We start from the raw sequence: 15,383 nt of genomic DNA on the forward strand, positions 1-15,383 counted from the left end.
AGTGATAGAGAGAGTTAGGATGCAGAGAGGACCGCGGGAATGAGGCCGGGGGGTCATCAGATCAGTGCACACTGTAGCTCAGACACTTTCACATACACTATGCACATTTTAGAGGTGGGAGGTGCACACAGCTGACAGATATGAACCTTGCAGTTATTTTCCCTCATGTTAAAATAGAGCAGTGTTTTATGATGAGTCTATGCAGTTATAGCCATTGTTTGGTTCTGCTGAAACAAGACAGCATTATACACCACTATGAGTGCTACATGTTGACTAATATAATACATAATTCTTACATTTGTATTGCCCCTTTTGTATAAAATAGCGTATACTTTATATTTCACACATATAATTTTTATGACACCAATTTTTTACAATCCCAAAATGGTTGGGACAGAAACAAACAAACGAACAAACAGGAGTGGCTTGAACATTTTATTCACCCTGTACTACACTGAAAGCCCTAAAACACATTTCATGTTTTTTCTTTGTGAATTTAATTGTTTTATATACACTCACTTCAAATCTGTTGGGATAGTGTTAAACATCATTAAACACTGTATACCGTCACCATGTCTTCTAATAACACGTTTCAGAATGGGCTACTTACGCACAGAACGACTGCGATGCAGAGCGATAACAACAAGTTCACAAATCAGAAACTTAATGTTAATAAATTAAATAGGGGTTATAGAACTGACTTCAAATGGCTCCTTAGCCATCTCGTGCTCAGAAATGAGACAAAACATAACATATTTCACTTAATCGTATTTACTGATTTTTAAAAAACACGTTTCCACAGATGTAGAATTAGGCTACCTAAAATGAGTAGCCAACATACATGTGAAACCTGGCTTAGCTGTCCTGCCCTGCTGAGATGGTGATAGCAGAGCTAGGCTGATGTTACCCATTACCACTGATGTTTAAACTGTTTACGCGATGAAAGATTTCCACCTTAACTTATTTTTTGTTATGCGATTATTAACTGCAATGTTGTAAAACCGAGTAATAAAACTATCTGGGCAAAATGCTACAAAGTAAAGACTTCCCTTGACCTTCTTGTGCGTAAGTGCATAAATCCTGTGCGTATTTATGGTTGCTCAGCATCCACTTGAAAATCAGTTTACAGGCAGTGTTCACGTACTCACTTCTTTAATCTGGGTTGAGTAGCAGGGGTATTACAGGGGCTTTACTTTGGCACTGTCCCTGGGTGCGGGGATGGTGACCAATGCATGGACGCTATTAGGTCATTAAGGTTATTGCCACTTTATTGTGTCCTGGCCTGTCCATTTAAGCGACGCTCTGTGCACCAGCGGTAACATCGTAGACATTTCATCACATTCCCATCACAAATGCTAGATTTGTTTGTCCCTCGTCCTGTATTTCGCGTCCACTCGAAAGTTTTATCCTTCTGTTGGCCCAACAGAAAATACCGTTTAATTTGAACAACTATCATTAAAAGGTCTCAACGCCTACAACAATATCATTTGAATTTAGAGTCAGACTATAGGTAGAAGCTTGCTGCATCTCCTACTGATACAGGCTGCTTTGTTGATGGCACCAAGTTATGATTTAAATTTGGTTTCTTTAATGTGTCGCATTCCTCATTTGAGTCTGTAGACCGTCCCACATTGACACGCCGTACTATGGGCATAAGCGATGTCTTATTTTGCATTATCACGCTGAATGCGTTTCCTTTCTTTTACCTTGCTCTGGTTCGTACGGTCTGCCTGGCTTCTCACACACACCTGCAACCGCCCAAATGAGTCCCTCAGCGCACGCCATGGTGTCACGTCCCATGGTAATGCTGGCCACTGCAGCAAAGCAATGAAAACAATTTACAACAAAGTGACCACTAGCTCAGTGAGGTGGGTCCGGTGGGAGAGACAGAGTGGGACTGTGGCTTCACACCGTGAAGCTCTCACACGCCAGATAACGGGATCGTCGTGATAACAGGACCGTGGTGATAGTGAGCCTGTCATGATAACCAGCTTGGCAAATCCCACGCCCAGCAGTAAGGATGAGACACGCAAGCTTATTACAAAAATCACATCCAATATACGTCAAACCCTAGCTCTAACTATAAGCAGTATCCACTTCCCTTTAAATCTAACACAATATCCAAGACAGGACACAGACCAAAGGAGGAAAGAACGAGCTATAAGCAGAGAACTATAACTAGGAAACAATAAACTTAATGCATGTTAACAGTTAATTCACATCACTGGAAACAGCAAGACTGCCAAGAGCAGTGGAATGGAGTTTACATTATCTGGGTTATATTAGCTTACATTTACAGCGTTTAGCTGACACTTTTATCCAAAGCGACTTACAATTATGAGTGAGTACAACTTAAGCAATTGAGGGTTAAGGGTCTTGCTCAGGGGCCCAACAGTGGCGACTTGGCAGTGGTGGGGCGTGAACCCACAATTTTCCAATTACAAGTCAAGCACCTTAACTTGTAACCTTAACTTACATTTACGGCATTTAGCTGACACGTTTATCCAAAGCGACTTTCATCATTACAAAGAAGCTGTCTGGGATTCTTTGGTTGTCTCTGCAGACAAACCCATTTCAGCATCACGGCAGACCCTTTTGTAGAGAGTTCTCAGAATTAGGAATTTCCTTTCCTCTCGTCTGTGGAGGACAGCTTGCGGATAGCTGCTTCATGCAGTGACCGAGGACAGCAGCAGCACAATATCACTGCACTGTAACCAGCAACCTTCCGATTACAAGTCAAGTACTTTAACCACTGAGCTACCACTGCCCTAGCTGTGTTACTCTGGCTGGGTTATATTAGCTGTGTTACTCTGGCTGGGTTATATTAGCTGTGTTACTCTGGCTGGGTTGTATTAGCTGTGTTACTCTGGCTGGATTATATTAGCTGGGTTATATTAGCTGTGTTACACTGGCTGGGTTATATTAGCTGTGATACATTAGGTGGGATAAATGAGCTGGGCTAATTGGAGACAGGGGTAGATGGTGATGAATCGTCCCAGCTCCGGGAAGGCTTGTTGCTCCTGTGCAATGATAGTTGTTCTCAGAGGAGAGCTGGCTTCTGGTATTAATGCCCCTGCCAGCACCTTGTGGCATCCTGCAACGTCCTCCACAGTGCAGTGATATTGTGCTGCTGCTGTCCTCGGTCACTGCATGAAGCAGCTATCCGCAAGCTGTCCTTCACAGATGAGAGGAAAGGAAATTCCTAATTCTGAACATGCATGTCACAGAACTCTCTACAAAAGGGTCTGCCGTGATGCTGAAATGAGTTTGTCTGCAGAGACAACCAAAGAATCCCAGACAGCTTCTTTGTAATGATGAAAGTCGCTTTGGATAAACGCGTCAGCTAAATGCCGTAAATGTAAGTTAAGGTCGCCACTGTTGGGCCCCTGAGCAAGACCCTTAGCCCTCAAATCGTACTCAGTCATAATTGTAAGTTGCTTTGGATAAAAGCGGCAGGTAAATGTAATAATTCTTTAATGGCGTTAACCAGAAATATGTTTTAATATTTAAATGATTGTTATAAATTGGTATAAGACCCTTAAGACCCTTCATTAAAATACTGTAATAATTATGCAGTGAGTCTGTATAGGTTTGTCACTGAAGCTGTTAGCCATGTCATATCTGGGCCACAAAACATTACGCGTCACACATAAGAAACCACGGCAGCTCGTCCTTTTACTGTCTTTGCTTTTCTCTTCTTATCTGGGGAGAAGGAAGAATGCCAAGCACTGCAGATCTGAATGGGAAAGCAGCTTAGATAAGATCTACACTCGCACGCGCACACACAGAGGATAAAGACTGCCCTTCAGGGCTCTCTCATCTGGCTAGCTAGCCCAGATGAAACTGTCCAGATTTAAATTTAGCTTTGGCTGTGGGAATAACAAACGCAAAGCAGATGGAGCTGTTTGAATCAGCCGAGTCATTGATCATTTGGGGCTGTTTGGACAGAAAGCTGTTTGGTCTAGTTAAACAGATCAGGTTTGCTTCACCTGAGCTGTGACGGTATATGTGACTGACTCAGCATGTGCTGCAAGGATTCTAAGGATCCAGGTGAAGGGAAGCAGAATGCTTTGTGTGTATGTATGTGAAAGATGGGGGGCACTGGCAAGCCCTGGCAGCAGCTGGTCGCTCGCTTTAGGTTGGCCTGTAATTCACCCATTTGTTTATATGCATGCGACTGTGCTGTGATGTCAGCAAGGCCAGGCAGGAGAGAGAGCCCCGGGGGCCAGTGTGCTCATGTGGAAGCTCGGGACTGAGGGAGCAGAGTGAATAGGTCCAACCAGCCCTGTGACAGCAGGAAGTCCAGACACAGTGAGGATGCAGCTACAAAACGAGGAACTGTGGGTGCAGCAGAGCAGTAGACACACGCAACCTCGCCTCAGCTCCCAGCGCCTGGCAGATTAGCAGCAAAATGCCCTCAAGGCTGCGGGATGTGCTGCTGCGGCTGGCAGGCTTTTTACAAACAGTTCTCCTTCCCTTTATCCATTTTGCCTGCATGGTTTAAATGTGGCATGTGTAATGATGTGTAACGGTATGCCATGTATAATGATGTGGCATGTGTAACAATGAGGTGCGTGTATGTGTGTGTGTCTTTTATTTATTTGTGTGCATCTCTTAAGGGCTGCAGTGTGTGAGTATTTGCGTCTCTTGGGAACTGGAATGTTTAGCACTGGAGAGAGAGAGAGGCAGAGTGACTGCGTGTGTAGGGCGTCGCAGAGCGTGTGTGTGCCACTAACCGTCTGCTTGATGTCAGGGATACCAATGCGGAACACCATCATGGCGATGTGTGTGTCGTCGGGGACCGTACTAGATCTCCTCTCTCTCAGCCGCTTCTGCTGCTGCTGATTGGTTGTTGCTTGGTGTGCAGGTCCAGGATTGGATGAATAAGGGTTAGGGGTGTGGCCTGGGTTAGTGGATCGCATCTGTCTGTCTCCTGTGGGTCGTCCGGAGATGGTGCCTTTCCGCCTGTGTCCATCACCCCTGTCCCCGCTCATACGCCTCGCTCCTCGGCTCTTCTCTTCATCCTCCTCCTCCTCTTCCCCATCTAGCTCCCCATTCTCCTCCTCCTCACCTTCTTCATCCTGATATTCATCGTCTGGCTCCTCCTCTTCCTCTCCTTCTTCCTCTTCCTCTTCCTCCTCTGCCCCTGGATATAGGTGTTGACTGTTTCCCAGCATCCTCTGCTGCTCTTCGTCACTGGAGAGGGGGCTGAGTGGCATCGTCATGGCGACAGGGTGGGTGGCAACAACGGCAACAGCATCATCCCCAGAGACACACTAAGAAAGAAAGACAGACAGACAGAGAGGCAGTATGAGAGAGACGTAGCGAGCACAAAATAGTGCTGTGATTATCAGAAAGATAATCAAGACTGAATTATCATTATTATGACTGAAAATCAGTTCCTTGGGAAACTATGATCTGCAGTGAGTGCAAGAGAAAATGAACTTTTATGGTATCAAAATAAAATAAAAATAATTTAAAGTTTAAAATGGCAGATTTTACACTCTGCCATTTTGCAGATTTTGGGTGTGAGTTATGGTGCAGTAAGACGTTCTTTTTTACTGAGATTACTCTAGATTTCTGAGTTGTCTTGCCAAAGCCAACTGTTCCATCACAGACACTGGGAATGTGGAAGTGTCTATCAGTTTTGCTATCAGTATAAGGTTAAACAGTGCAGATATAGGTTTCTATAAAAAATAGGTTTCTATGGAGGGATGAGCAGAGAAGAAATATTGGATATATACTAAAGTTAGGATGCACTATGTATGCCAATTTATGTGGTTGTAGAATAGGAGTAAAAAGACCTTTAAATCAATAAAAGTCTATGGGTTAAAAAGTGAGTGATAAAGAGAACGTATGATGGAGGTTTCTGTTACTCAGAACGTTCAGAGCAAGTTTGCCGGTTTAATAATTTTCATAATACCAAGACAGGAAAAATAAATAAATAAAAGGAAGGCAGGTTTGCTTTGCCAAGGCATAAAAAAATGTACACTGGTCCAAGTTTAGCTCAAAACATAGTCCAATTTACAATGTTGTCAGGCCTTAGAAAGATATGAACTGGCAGTGTCTTCCCCGTTAGGGACCCAGAGAAGGGCAAACCCTGTGCCACATTAACATAAAATGCATCTGCTCAGAGAGAAAGACAGCGCTCATTCCTCCACTCGCCCTCCTCTGGGCGGTCTCTTTCCCCTTCAAGAATCTTAGCTGTTCCCAGGAGAGAGGCTCTCACCATGGCCCTCGTCTGCTGTTTGTCCATCACTGCTATGACCGGTCGGTTAGTAATAATATTTTGTCAGTCTGTATCTGGAAGTCCCATTAGACCTTAACCACACTTAACTGGGTTCTCCACCACCTTCAGGGGTGTGTCCCACTTTGACCTCGGAACGTCCAGCCAGTACTCGGCACAGATGTTTCTGCCTGCTAGCATATATTCCAATATTTATTTAACAAAAATTAGGCTGAAATGTGGCAGTATGTGAAAAAAATACGTACGCTCTTACTGCTTCCATAGGAATTAAGTAGTGTCCAGGAGCAGCTAATCAATTGCCCTTGATTAACTGATTATCAGTGAGTGTAGCCACCTCCATGAAAGCAGACGCTTTGGCAGTTTGTTGGTCTGGAGCATTCAGGTGTGTGTTAACCCAGTGGCAAGGCCGAAAGACATTCTAGAATCTGAGAGAAGAAATTGTTGCTGTCTCTCAATCTGGGAAGGGTTATAAGGTTGTTCCCAAACAATTTGATTTCCATTATTCTACGATGCTCAAAGAAACTGCAAAAAACCCAAGAGCTTCATCTGAAACTCTACAGGGCTCAGTCAGCATATGGTAAATGCTCAAGTTCATGACAGTACAATAAGAAAAAGATTGAAAAACTGCAGCGTGTTTGGAGGGGTTGCCAGGAGAAAGCCTCTTCTGTCTAAAATGAACATGGCACCATGGCTTAAGTTTGCAAAGTTGCACTTGAACAAACCACAAGACTTCTGGAACAATGTCCTTTGGAAAGACATGACTAAAGTGAAGATGTTTGGCCAAATTCACAGTGCCAGGTTCGGTGAAATCCAAACACAGCATGTCAGCACAAACATCTTGTACCCGCTGTAATTTGGACTTGTTTTGCAGCCACAGGACCTGGGAAACTCGCAGTCACTGAGTCTACCCATTAACTCCTCTGTATACCAGGGCATTCTAGACTCGGACGAATCACTGAGTCTTTTCATGAATTCGTCTGTATACCAGGGCATTCTAGACTCGGATGTGAGGCCGTCTATCCGACAGCTGAAGCTTGGTGGTAACTGGGTCATGTATCAACCTGGGCCCAATTGAACTGTTGTGGTGGGACCTTAAGAGAGCTGTGCACAAACAGATACCCACAAACCTCAATGTACTGAAGCAATGTTGTAAAGAGTGGGCCAGAATTCCTCCAGAATGATGTGAGTGACTGATAGTCATACAGACAATGATTACTTCAAATTACTGCAGCTAAAAGTCTACAAGCTACTGATTTATGGAGTGTACTTAGTTCTTCACACATGGCTTCTCCATGGTGGAATCTGTTGTGTTGTGGTGTTCATCTGTTTTTACCTCATTTTACTGCTTAGAACCAGTTGATTTTTTAAAAAATGTCCTGATATGTAGCTCCATAGCCTTCAGAAAGGGTGGGCTTTGTTTTTCACATAACTGTGTACACAGAACTCCAATGTTTGAGAATAGAACTGCAATATTAGTGTAGAACCACTCTGCCTCATGCAGTGTCTTTTAGTTACCTTTTCAGTTTTCATTTTCTGCTTGTTTGCTGTGCGAGTCTTTTTAAAGACTTGCAATAAAAGAGCTATTCGTGAGCAGAAATAGCACTCTCTAGATCTCCTTCTGCATCGCCGCTACAGTATTCAGCCTCATCTATTCAGAGTTAAGGGGGAGAAGATACTTTAGTGCATACACTGAACACCACAGTGACAAGATGAAAGCTCACACTTATCCATGAGCTGTGCTCCAAAACTCGACTTCACACTCCACCCCGAGTAAATGGGGATGTTTCATGCAGTGTGCTGTTTTCATTCCCTCATGTGACCCTAGTATGTGTTTCCATGTGTACTTCAGTTAGTGCACTTGAGGAAGATGTTCTGGGAGTGTGTAGTCTGTGTAAGTGTGAGAAAGAGAGAGTGTGGGTCTAAAGGTAGGTGTGCGTGCATGTGAGAGTGACAACAACACTCTAACAGTATAACAGTCTAACAGACAACAACTGTATAAAGACAAACCAGAATCCACGCAAATGACTACAAGAGGGTGGTGTCTGTTCCTATAGCAACCAGCTATGGCTTCTAATTCTGAACTATGGGGTGGCAGAGAGAGGGGGTGCTTCTTAGGTGTCACACATGCAATAATGAGTGTGAGAGAACGAGAGAGAAGACACGTCTGACACCTGAAGACACTGCAGGGGTTGCTAGACATAATTTGCTAGACATAAATTGCTAGACATAATTGCCCAATTGCAATTGTTTTGTTTTTTTTGCAATTAATTGACTGGTTTTTTGCAATTGCCCTAGGAGTGAGGGACTGAGCACCACTATCCCCCTGTGTGTTAGAGGGGACGTATCAGGGGGAGAGAGGTGGAAGAATTACCTGAATTATTTCATATTTTTCTTGGATTACCCAGTGTTATACTGCATTACTGTGATGATTTGGATCCTTATTTTATAACAAAAATATTCACATGACGTCATTTTTACAGAGTAACACGTCGGTTGAGTTCTGAGCCTCACTGAATGCTGGCAGGAAGGCGTAGCCTTGACCTACTGAAAATCACAGGAACGTGCAGTCTCCACCCCCAGTCCCCACCCCCAGTCCCCACCCCCAGGCTCCACCCCCAGTCCCCACCCCCAGTCCCCACCCCCAGGCTCCACCCCCAGGCTCCACCCCCATATCTTTTGATTTTTCTGCTGGTCTGGATGTGGCTTTAGATGTGTAAAGATGTGCGACTGCTGTCTGAATATATCTGTCACACCTCTGTCTTTTCTGGCATCGATTCTGATGTCTTAGCTGTGTGTTTTCTTCTGTGTTTAACCATTTCTACAAGTTTCTGTGTGTTATAGCAGCTTAAGCTATGGCTTATCATTAGTTAGCTGTCTTAATTATTTCATTTCTAATTAAGATTATTATTCACTTGACAGCGCTGTTCAGTGAATTATTTGTACAATGTTTGCAGTATTAAATCCAAACAATTTCCAGAATGTCTGCACAGATATTAACGTGGACTCTCATGACTGTAATAACTGTTTACGCATGCGACCGCTGTTGGTAGACATTGCAGAACTGAGTGTAAAACGGCTTGTGATGCAGATAGCTCGCCGCTGACTCAGAGCTCAGCGAGACTGATCCACTTTCAAGCTGATTGAGACTGTGCTCTGTGCAGCGATGAATGTCGAGGTCTCGGGCTCCAGCGCAGGGCTGCTGCTACAGCTCTCGGTGCAGGAACCGCCCGCTGGTCTCCCCCATTCCTCCGGTACCCAGCGCTTGGGCTAGAAACATCGTCCAGGGGTGTAGCGGAACACAGAAGCATGGTTGTTCTGTGTGTGTGTGGGGGGGTGTGTGTGGGTGTTAGAAGCATGGCTGTTCTCTGTGTGTGTGTGTGTGGGTGGGTGTTGGAAGCATGGCTGTTCTCTGTGTGTGTGTGTTAGAAGCATGGCTGTTCTCTGTGTGTGTGTGTGTGTGGGGTGGGTGTTGGAAACATGGCTGTTCTCTGTGTGTGTGTGTGGGTGTGTGTGTGGGTGTTAGAAGCATGGCTGTTCCCTGTGTGTGTGTGGGGGGGGGGGTGTTAGAAACATGGCTGTTCTGTGTGTGTGTGTGGGGGGGGGGGGTGTTAGAAGCATGGCTGTTCTGTGTGTGTGTGGGGGGGGTGTTAGAAGCATGGCTGTTCTGTGTGTGTGTGGGGGGGTGTTAGAAGCATAGCTGTTCTCTGTGTGTGTGTGTGTGTGTGTGTGTGTGGGTGGGTGGGTGGGGGGTGTTAGAAGCATGGCTGTTCTGTGTGTGTGGGGGGGGTGTTAGAAGCATGGCTGTTCTCTGTGTGTGTGTGGGGGGGGTGTTAGAAGCATGGCTGTTCTCTGTGTGTGTGTGTGTGTGTGGGTGGGTGGGTGTTAGAAGCATGGCTGTTCTGTGTGTGTGTGTGTGTGTGTGTGTATGGGTGGGTGTTAGAAGCATGGCTGTTCTGTGTGTATGTGTGTGGGGGGGGTGTTAGAAGCATGGCTGTTCTCTGTGTGTGGGGGGGGTGTTAGAAGCATGGCTGTTCTCTGTGTGTGTGTGTGTGTGTGGGTGGGTGTTAGAAGCATAGCTGTTTTTGTGTGTGTGTGTGTGTGTGTGTGTGTGTATAGGTGGGTGTTAGAAGCATGGCTGTTCTGTGTGTGTGTGTGTGGGGGGGTGTTAGAAGCATGGCTGTTCTGTGTGTGTGTGGGGGGGGTGTGTGTGGGTGTTAGAAGCATGGCTGTTCTCTGTGTGTGTGTGTGTGGGGTGGGTGTTGGAAACATGGCTGTTCTGTGTGTGTGTGTGGGGGGGGTGTTAGAAGCATGGCTGTTCTGTGTGTGTGTGTGTGTGTGTGGGTGTGTGTGTGGGTGGGTGTTAGAAGAATGGCTGTTCCCTGTGTGTATATGTATGGGTGGGTGTTAGAAGCATGGCTGTTCTCTGTGTGTGTGGTAGGGGGTATTCCCGGTACGCATGCTCTGGGTGTTAACTTCTCTGCTGGAGAAAAAGAAGAGTAGATACAGTTCTTCATACACACTGAGGATGCTGTACTCAGAAATTCAGAAGTCCTAAAGGACCACTGACAGGTCTGACTAAAGATGGTGTTGGCAGAGCGCCCTGCCAGGGCTAGCCCGCTGTCCTGCCTTGCCCGGGATACAAAATCCCTTATGTGTCTGGATTAGAAATGGGTTTTTAGGCAACCTTGACCTGTTTTGGTAGAGATCTGTCTATGTTTGACCCATGTACAAAAAGATAGGGGCCATCCTATATCTATAGGCTCTTTGATGTTGTTAGATAAAAAGAGGAAAAACAAAAACAAACAACAACAACAGAAACAACAACAAACCCTGTCTGATAGACTGACTGCAGGGAACACCAGTGCAACCAGAGACAGAAACCACATTAGTGTCTAATGTTTCTGCTGTTAATGATAAACATTAACAGATAAGGGTGGAGCCAGTGTCGCCATGGTTACGTTGCGTTGCAGCCCTCCTGTTTTTTATGGTGGAGGACTCCCAAAACTACCCCTCTCCAGACAGCTTTCATATTCAAACTAGGTAAACAAGTTAAACTTTTATCTTACTGTCTAATGTGAAATAGCACTGTGGTGTTAAGTCAGAAAATATCTTACATGTACTTACATGTACCTACAGTCTTCTGTTAGCGTTGTTAAATTAAAATTGGGGTCACTAAACATATAATCTCTTTTTCCAATGGCTATCTTCTTGTTTACAGTATGAACTATGAGTTTAGTTTAGTCTGCAACATTGCTTAAATCACAGTACAACAGTTGTACTTCACCTGCGTATAGCTGCAAGATTATTCTTAGCAAAGCCCATTTGCCATTTTGTAAAGAACACTGTGCTAATACTGGCGGGAGACCCGTTTGTTCTCAGAACGGCTTTAGTTCTTCATGTCTTGGATTCCACAAGGTGATGGACGTTCACACGTCACTCCAATTTTGTGCTCCCTTCATTGGCTTCCAGTAGCTGCACACATCAGATTTAAAACCTTGATGCTTACTTACAAAGCCAAAAATGGACCAGCCCTTCAATACATGATGTCAAAGCCCGCTCTGTACCTCGAGTACTTTGAACCTCAAAAACGGCTCGGATTGAAATGCCATGATTCAGGTCTCATGGAAGACAATCATTGAGACTATTCTCTGTTCTGGCTCCTAGATGGTGAAATGAACTTCCACTTGCTCTCTGGACAGCAGAATCCCTTGCAGTCTTCAAACCCAGACTGAAGACCCGTCTATTTGTGGAATATTTAAATGACCACTGATCCTGCTCCTATGTTAACTAACTGAAACACTAGTACTTATAAGGTATTATAAGGTATTGTTTGCTTATTGCACTGATGTTGACTGCTCATTTGTTGACTAACAAACTCTAGTACTTATTGTTTATTGCACTGATCGTTGTCTGTTATAGAGCTTATATGTGTTTTGTACTTCTAGGCATCATTATTGATCCCTGTATTTCTACAGTATTCTAGTTCATTAGTATATTGGACTCTAACTAACTTACTGTACTGGCTAGGATGTATCCTATGAGTAAATGACAAAACACTTTTGTAAGTCCCTCTGAATAAGAGCATCTGCTAAATGCCATGAATGTAAATGTAGATGGTGGACTCGCTCCTTTGAGTCCACGTTATGATTGTGGCTGCGTTGCCGGCTGTACACCCAGGCCGTACGTTCTACTCGGGGATGTGCCCTGGATCTCCCGCACAACCTCAAGCATGTCATTTGCATAATTGTTTTGCATGGATGCAAGTGATTAAATATGTTTTGTGTCCACGTAGAAATAGATATTCCCAATGTAGTTTATTGCACTGTGACTACACATCCATTCTGCAGCCGTGTAGATGCTGTAGCGTCGGCTCCAACATTCATCGTTCTTGGGAGGTCCAGTACAATTCGACTAGACTTGATGCATCTCAGTTCGTTTTTCATGTGGATTTAACTGTAGTTACTTTAATTGAGTCATTTGTGTATCAGGAACTCCAAGGCAAATATGAAGCCGATATAGTTACGCCATTATAGTCCCATTAATTGTATTGCGTAAATGCTGCATTGCTCTAATATATAACTAGGTGGCGCCACCTCTCAGTATACGCTTGCCTCCCCATGTATAAAATGCTGGACAGGCCACTGGTACGTCCACCTCCCAAAGGCGCTGTACGGAACTGAGCCCTGGTGACAGGGAGCACACTGTTCCTCAGAGACCGTGTTACTACATGGCACACATGGTTAGGAGCTTTTCTGCTCAGCATGGCTGTAGAGTGGTTAGGAGTGACTAGACTTTCAGTGTACAGTACTAGGGAAGCAGTTTCATTCATTAATTAGGCCTGTTAAGTTTGGACTCATTTTGGCCTTTCCAAATTATGTCAGCATGTAGGCTGGAGATTTAATACCCTGGAATTTGATTAACGTTACTTTAAAGTCGTGTTCTTCTCTGCCGGCGTGCAGGCTTAAGAGACGCAATAAGTGCGGGACATCGCACAGTTACCAGAACTCGCAGGACGTTGGAGTGTTATATTTTACTCACAAAGAAAATGTTTAAAAAGGAAGCTGTGTGCTCTCCCTGTGTCCCTCATCTATCCCTCAGTCCGGAGGAGTGTAGCGACGGTCACCAGCCACGCACACACGTGCGGCCTACCACAGTCCCGGGAGCCGCTGCTTTAGTGCTCTGGGCCTGCAGGATTCAAGCCACTGCCAGCTAAAAGACCCAAAGGGATGCAAATTCAAGGCTGGTGAACTAACAAGCATCACTGGACTAATTAGCGCTTGTGTAGGCATCTGTTGTGTACTCATCCTTGCATAGGGTTACTGCAGAAAAGTTCATTTAAGGTCATATTTTATAATCCACCGACCCAAGCACACACCACACACACACACACACACACACACACATCCCTCTATAAGTTCAGAATTTTTCTAATAAACAATGTGTCCTGATGAATGTGACATGAGAAAACACACAGGCACCTTCAGATTGTTTGGAATTTTGATTAGTCAGTTAGTAAAATATCTAAATAAAAAATAAGTAGTCTGAAGACTTTACAAAAGGTTATCTTAGATTTTGTACTCAATTTGAAGTACTATATAATAATAGTAACAATATATATACACACACACACACACACATTTTTAGGCACTAACGCTTATTTAGGTGTCTAATACATACACAGGTAAACCTTGAAAATCCACCCTGCTCAGGTACACGTCTCAGTAACAAGGCTTCCTAGGTGCTGTGCTTGATGAACGGTGTTCCTACAGCAGGGATTTCCTTTCTCATCTCCTCTCTCCTCTGCCTAAAATATCTTACTTGATCTTACTCTGCTTACTAAGTTACTGTATATCAAGGACTGCCTGAAAACAGCCTCCTTACTTTGTCATAGACACCTGGCCAGAGAGAGTGAGAGAGAGAGATAGAGGGAGGGAGGGAGAGAGAGAGAGAGAGAGAGAGAGAGAGAGGGAAAGAGAGATGCTTAGCATTACAAATCTCAGCAACTTGGATGAGTAGAGCAGATTTTTTGAGAGGATAACAGAGAGAGAATGAAAAAGAGAGAGAGAGAGAGAGAGAATGCCATAAAGTGCTGTGTGTTGAAGGTGCGCACAGTGAGGTCACAGTCCGTCAGTACCAAAAAAAAAAAGGAATTTCAGAAGTCAGTGACTGGACAAAGCATCGGCCCCCTTGCTGACCAATCACAGATGGACATGCAGCGAATAAGAGGTAGCAGAAGGAAGCAGACATGGAGTGAGTGTCTAAGATAAAAAGAGAGAGGGTCACAATGACCAGATAAACAGCAGAGCTGATTCAAGAAAGGGACATAGATTCCCTTCTGTAAAGAGGCAGAATGGAGGTGTGTGTGTTTCTATGTCCTCTTTATAGGAACCACGCTTACCCACAACCTGCTGCTCCATGCAAAGGAAGCGCAGCTTGCCGAGACGCCCTGTGCATAAAGCCCTCAAACGTACAAACCCCCGAAGGTCTCTGTGTTATGGTACATGCAGCGCAGCTCGGCATTTATCGAAGCTTCTCAGAAGTGGCACGCCATCTCAGTCCTGAGTTCTCCCACTCATCTAGACACTGCCACGCCACCATAGCAGGCGCGGGTAAGTTACAGCGGCTGCGTGCCCTTGGCCGAGCAGATACACAAGACTTTTCACATCTGCCCGAAATATCTGATGTAGGTGGAGCAATATTCCAAAGACCTGGAAATGATTTTCCTGATGGTTGGTCCACTCCACAGAATCTGAAAAGCCTGAACCGTCTTACATAATGAGGGATTTCACTCCTGTCTGGTCCTTGGCTGTTCTTTTGCCCTGAAGGAAACACCACACACTTTGAGAAGATGCTCACAAGATAAAGTCCTGGGCAATGATTCTGACTCAGGAACATCTCATGAGCAAACATGTCACATCATGTTTAGCTGAAAGGAACACTTAGCTCCAATGTATGTATATGTGTGTGTGTGTGTGTGTGAGTGTGTGTGAGAGAAAGAGAGAGAGAAAGCTGGAATGTCATAGGGTAATTTAAGACCTTCAAAGTCTAAGGGAGAGCAGAGAGGTCAGTAAGTGAGTGCACTCATTACAGCAGACAGTATCTTAATCAGACGAGCAGGGAGACACTGGGAGGGAGA

General features: G+C 44.7%; 1 protein-coding gene across 1 annotated transcript in view; it reads right to left on the reverse strand.

Moving 5' to 3' along the window:
• The window catches only part of shank1 (SH3 and multiple ankyrin repeat domains 1), a 98,995-nt gene that overhangs the window by 58,299 nt on the left and 25,313 nt on the right, over window positions 1-15,383 (reverse strand). The window contains exon 2 of the mRNA XM_035533005.2: window positions 4,737-5,276. Within this exon, the coding sequence (XP_035388898.2) occupies window positions 4,737-5,225 (489 nt within the window). The 5' untranslated portion in view covers window positions 5,226-5,276. The remainder of the gene's footprint in view (window positions 1-4,736; window positions 5,277-15,383) is intronic.

Source organism: Electrophorus electricus, chromosome 3 (assembly GCF_041902795.1).
Source record: "Electrophorus electricus isolate QZ-2024a chromosome 3, ASM4190279v1, whole genome shotgun sequence".
In the NCBI taxonomy this organism is placed as follows: Eukaryota; Metazoa; Chordata; class Actinopteri; order Gymnotiformes; family Gymnotidae; genus Electrophorus; species Electrophorus electricus.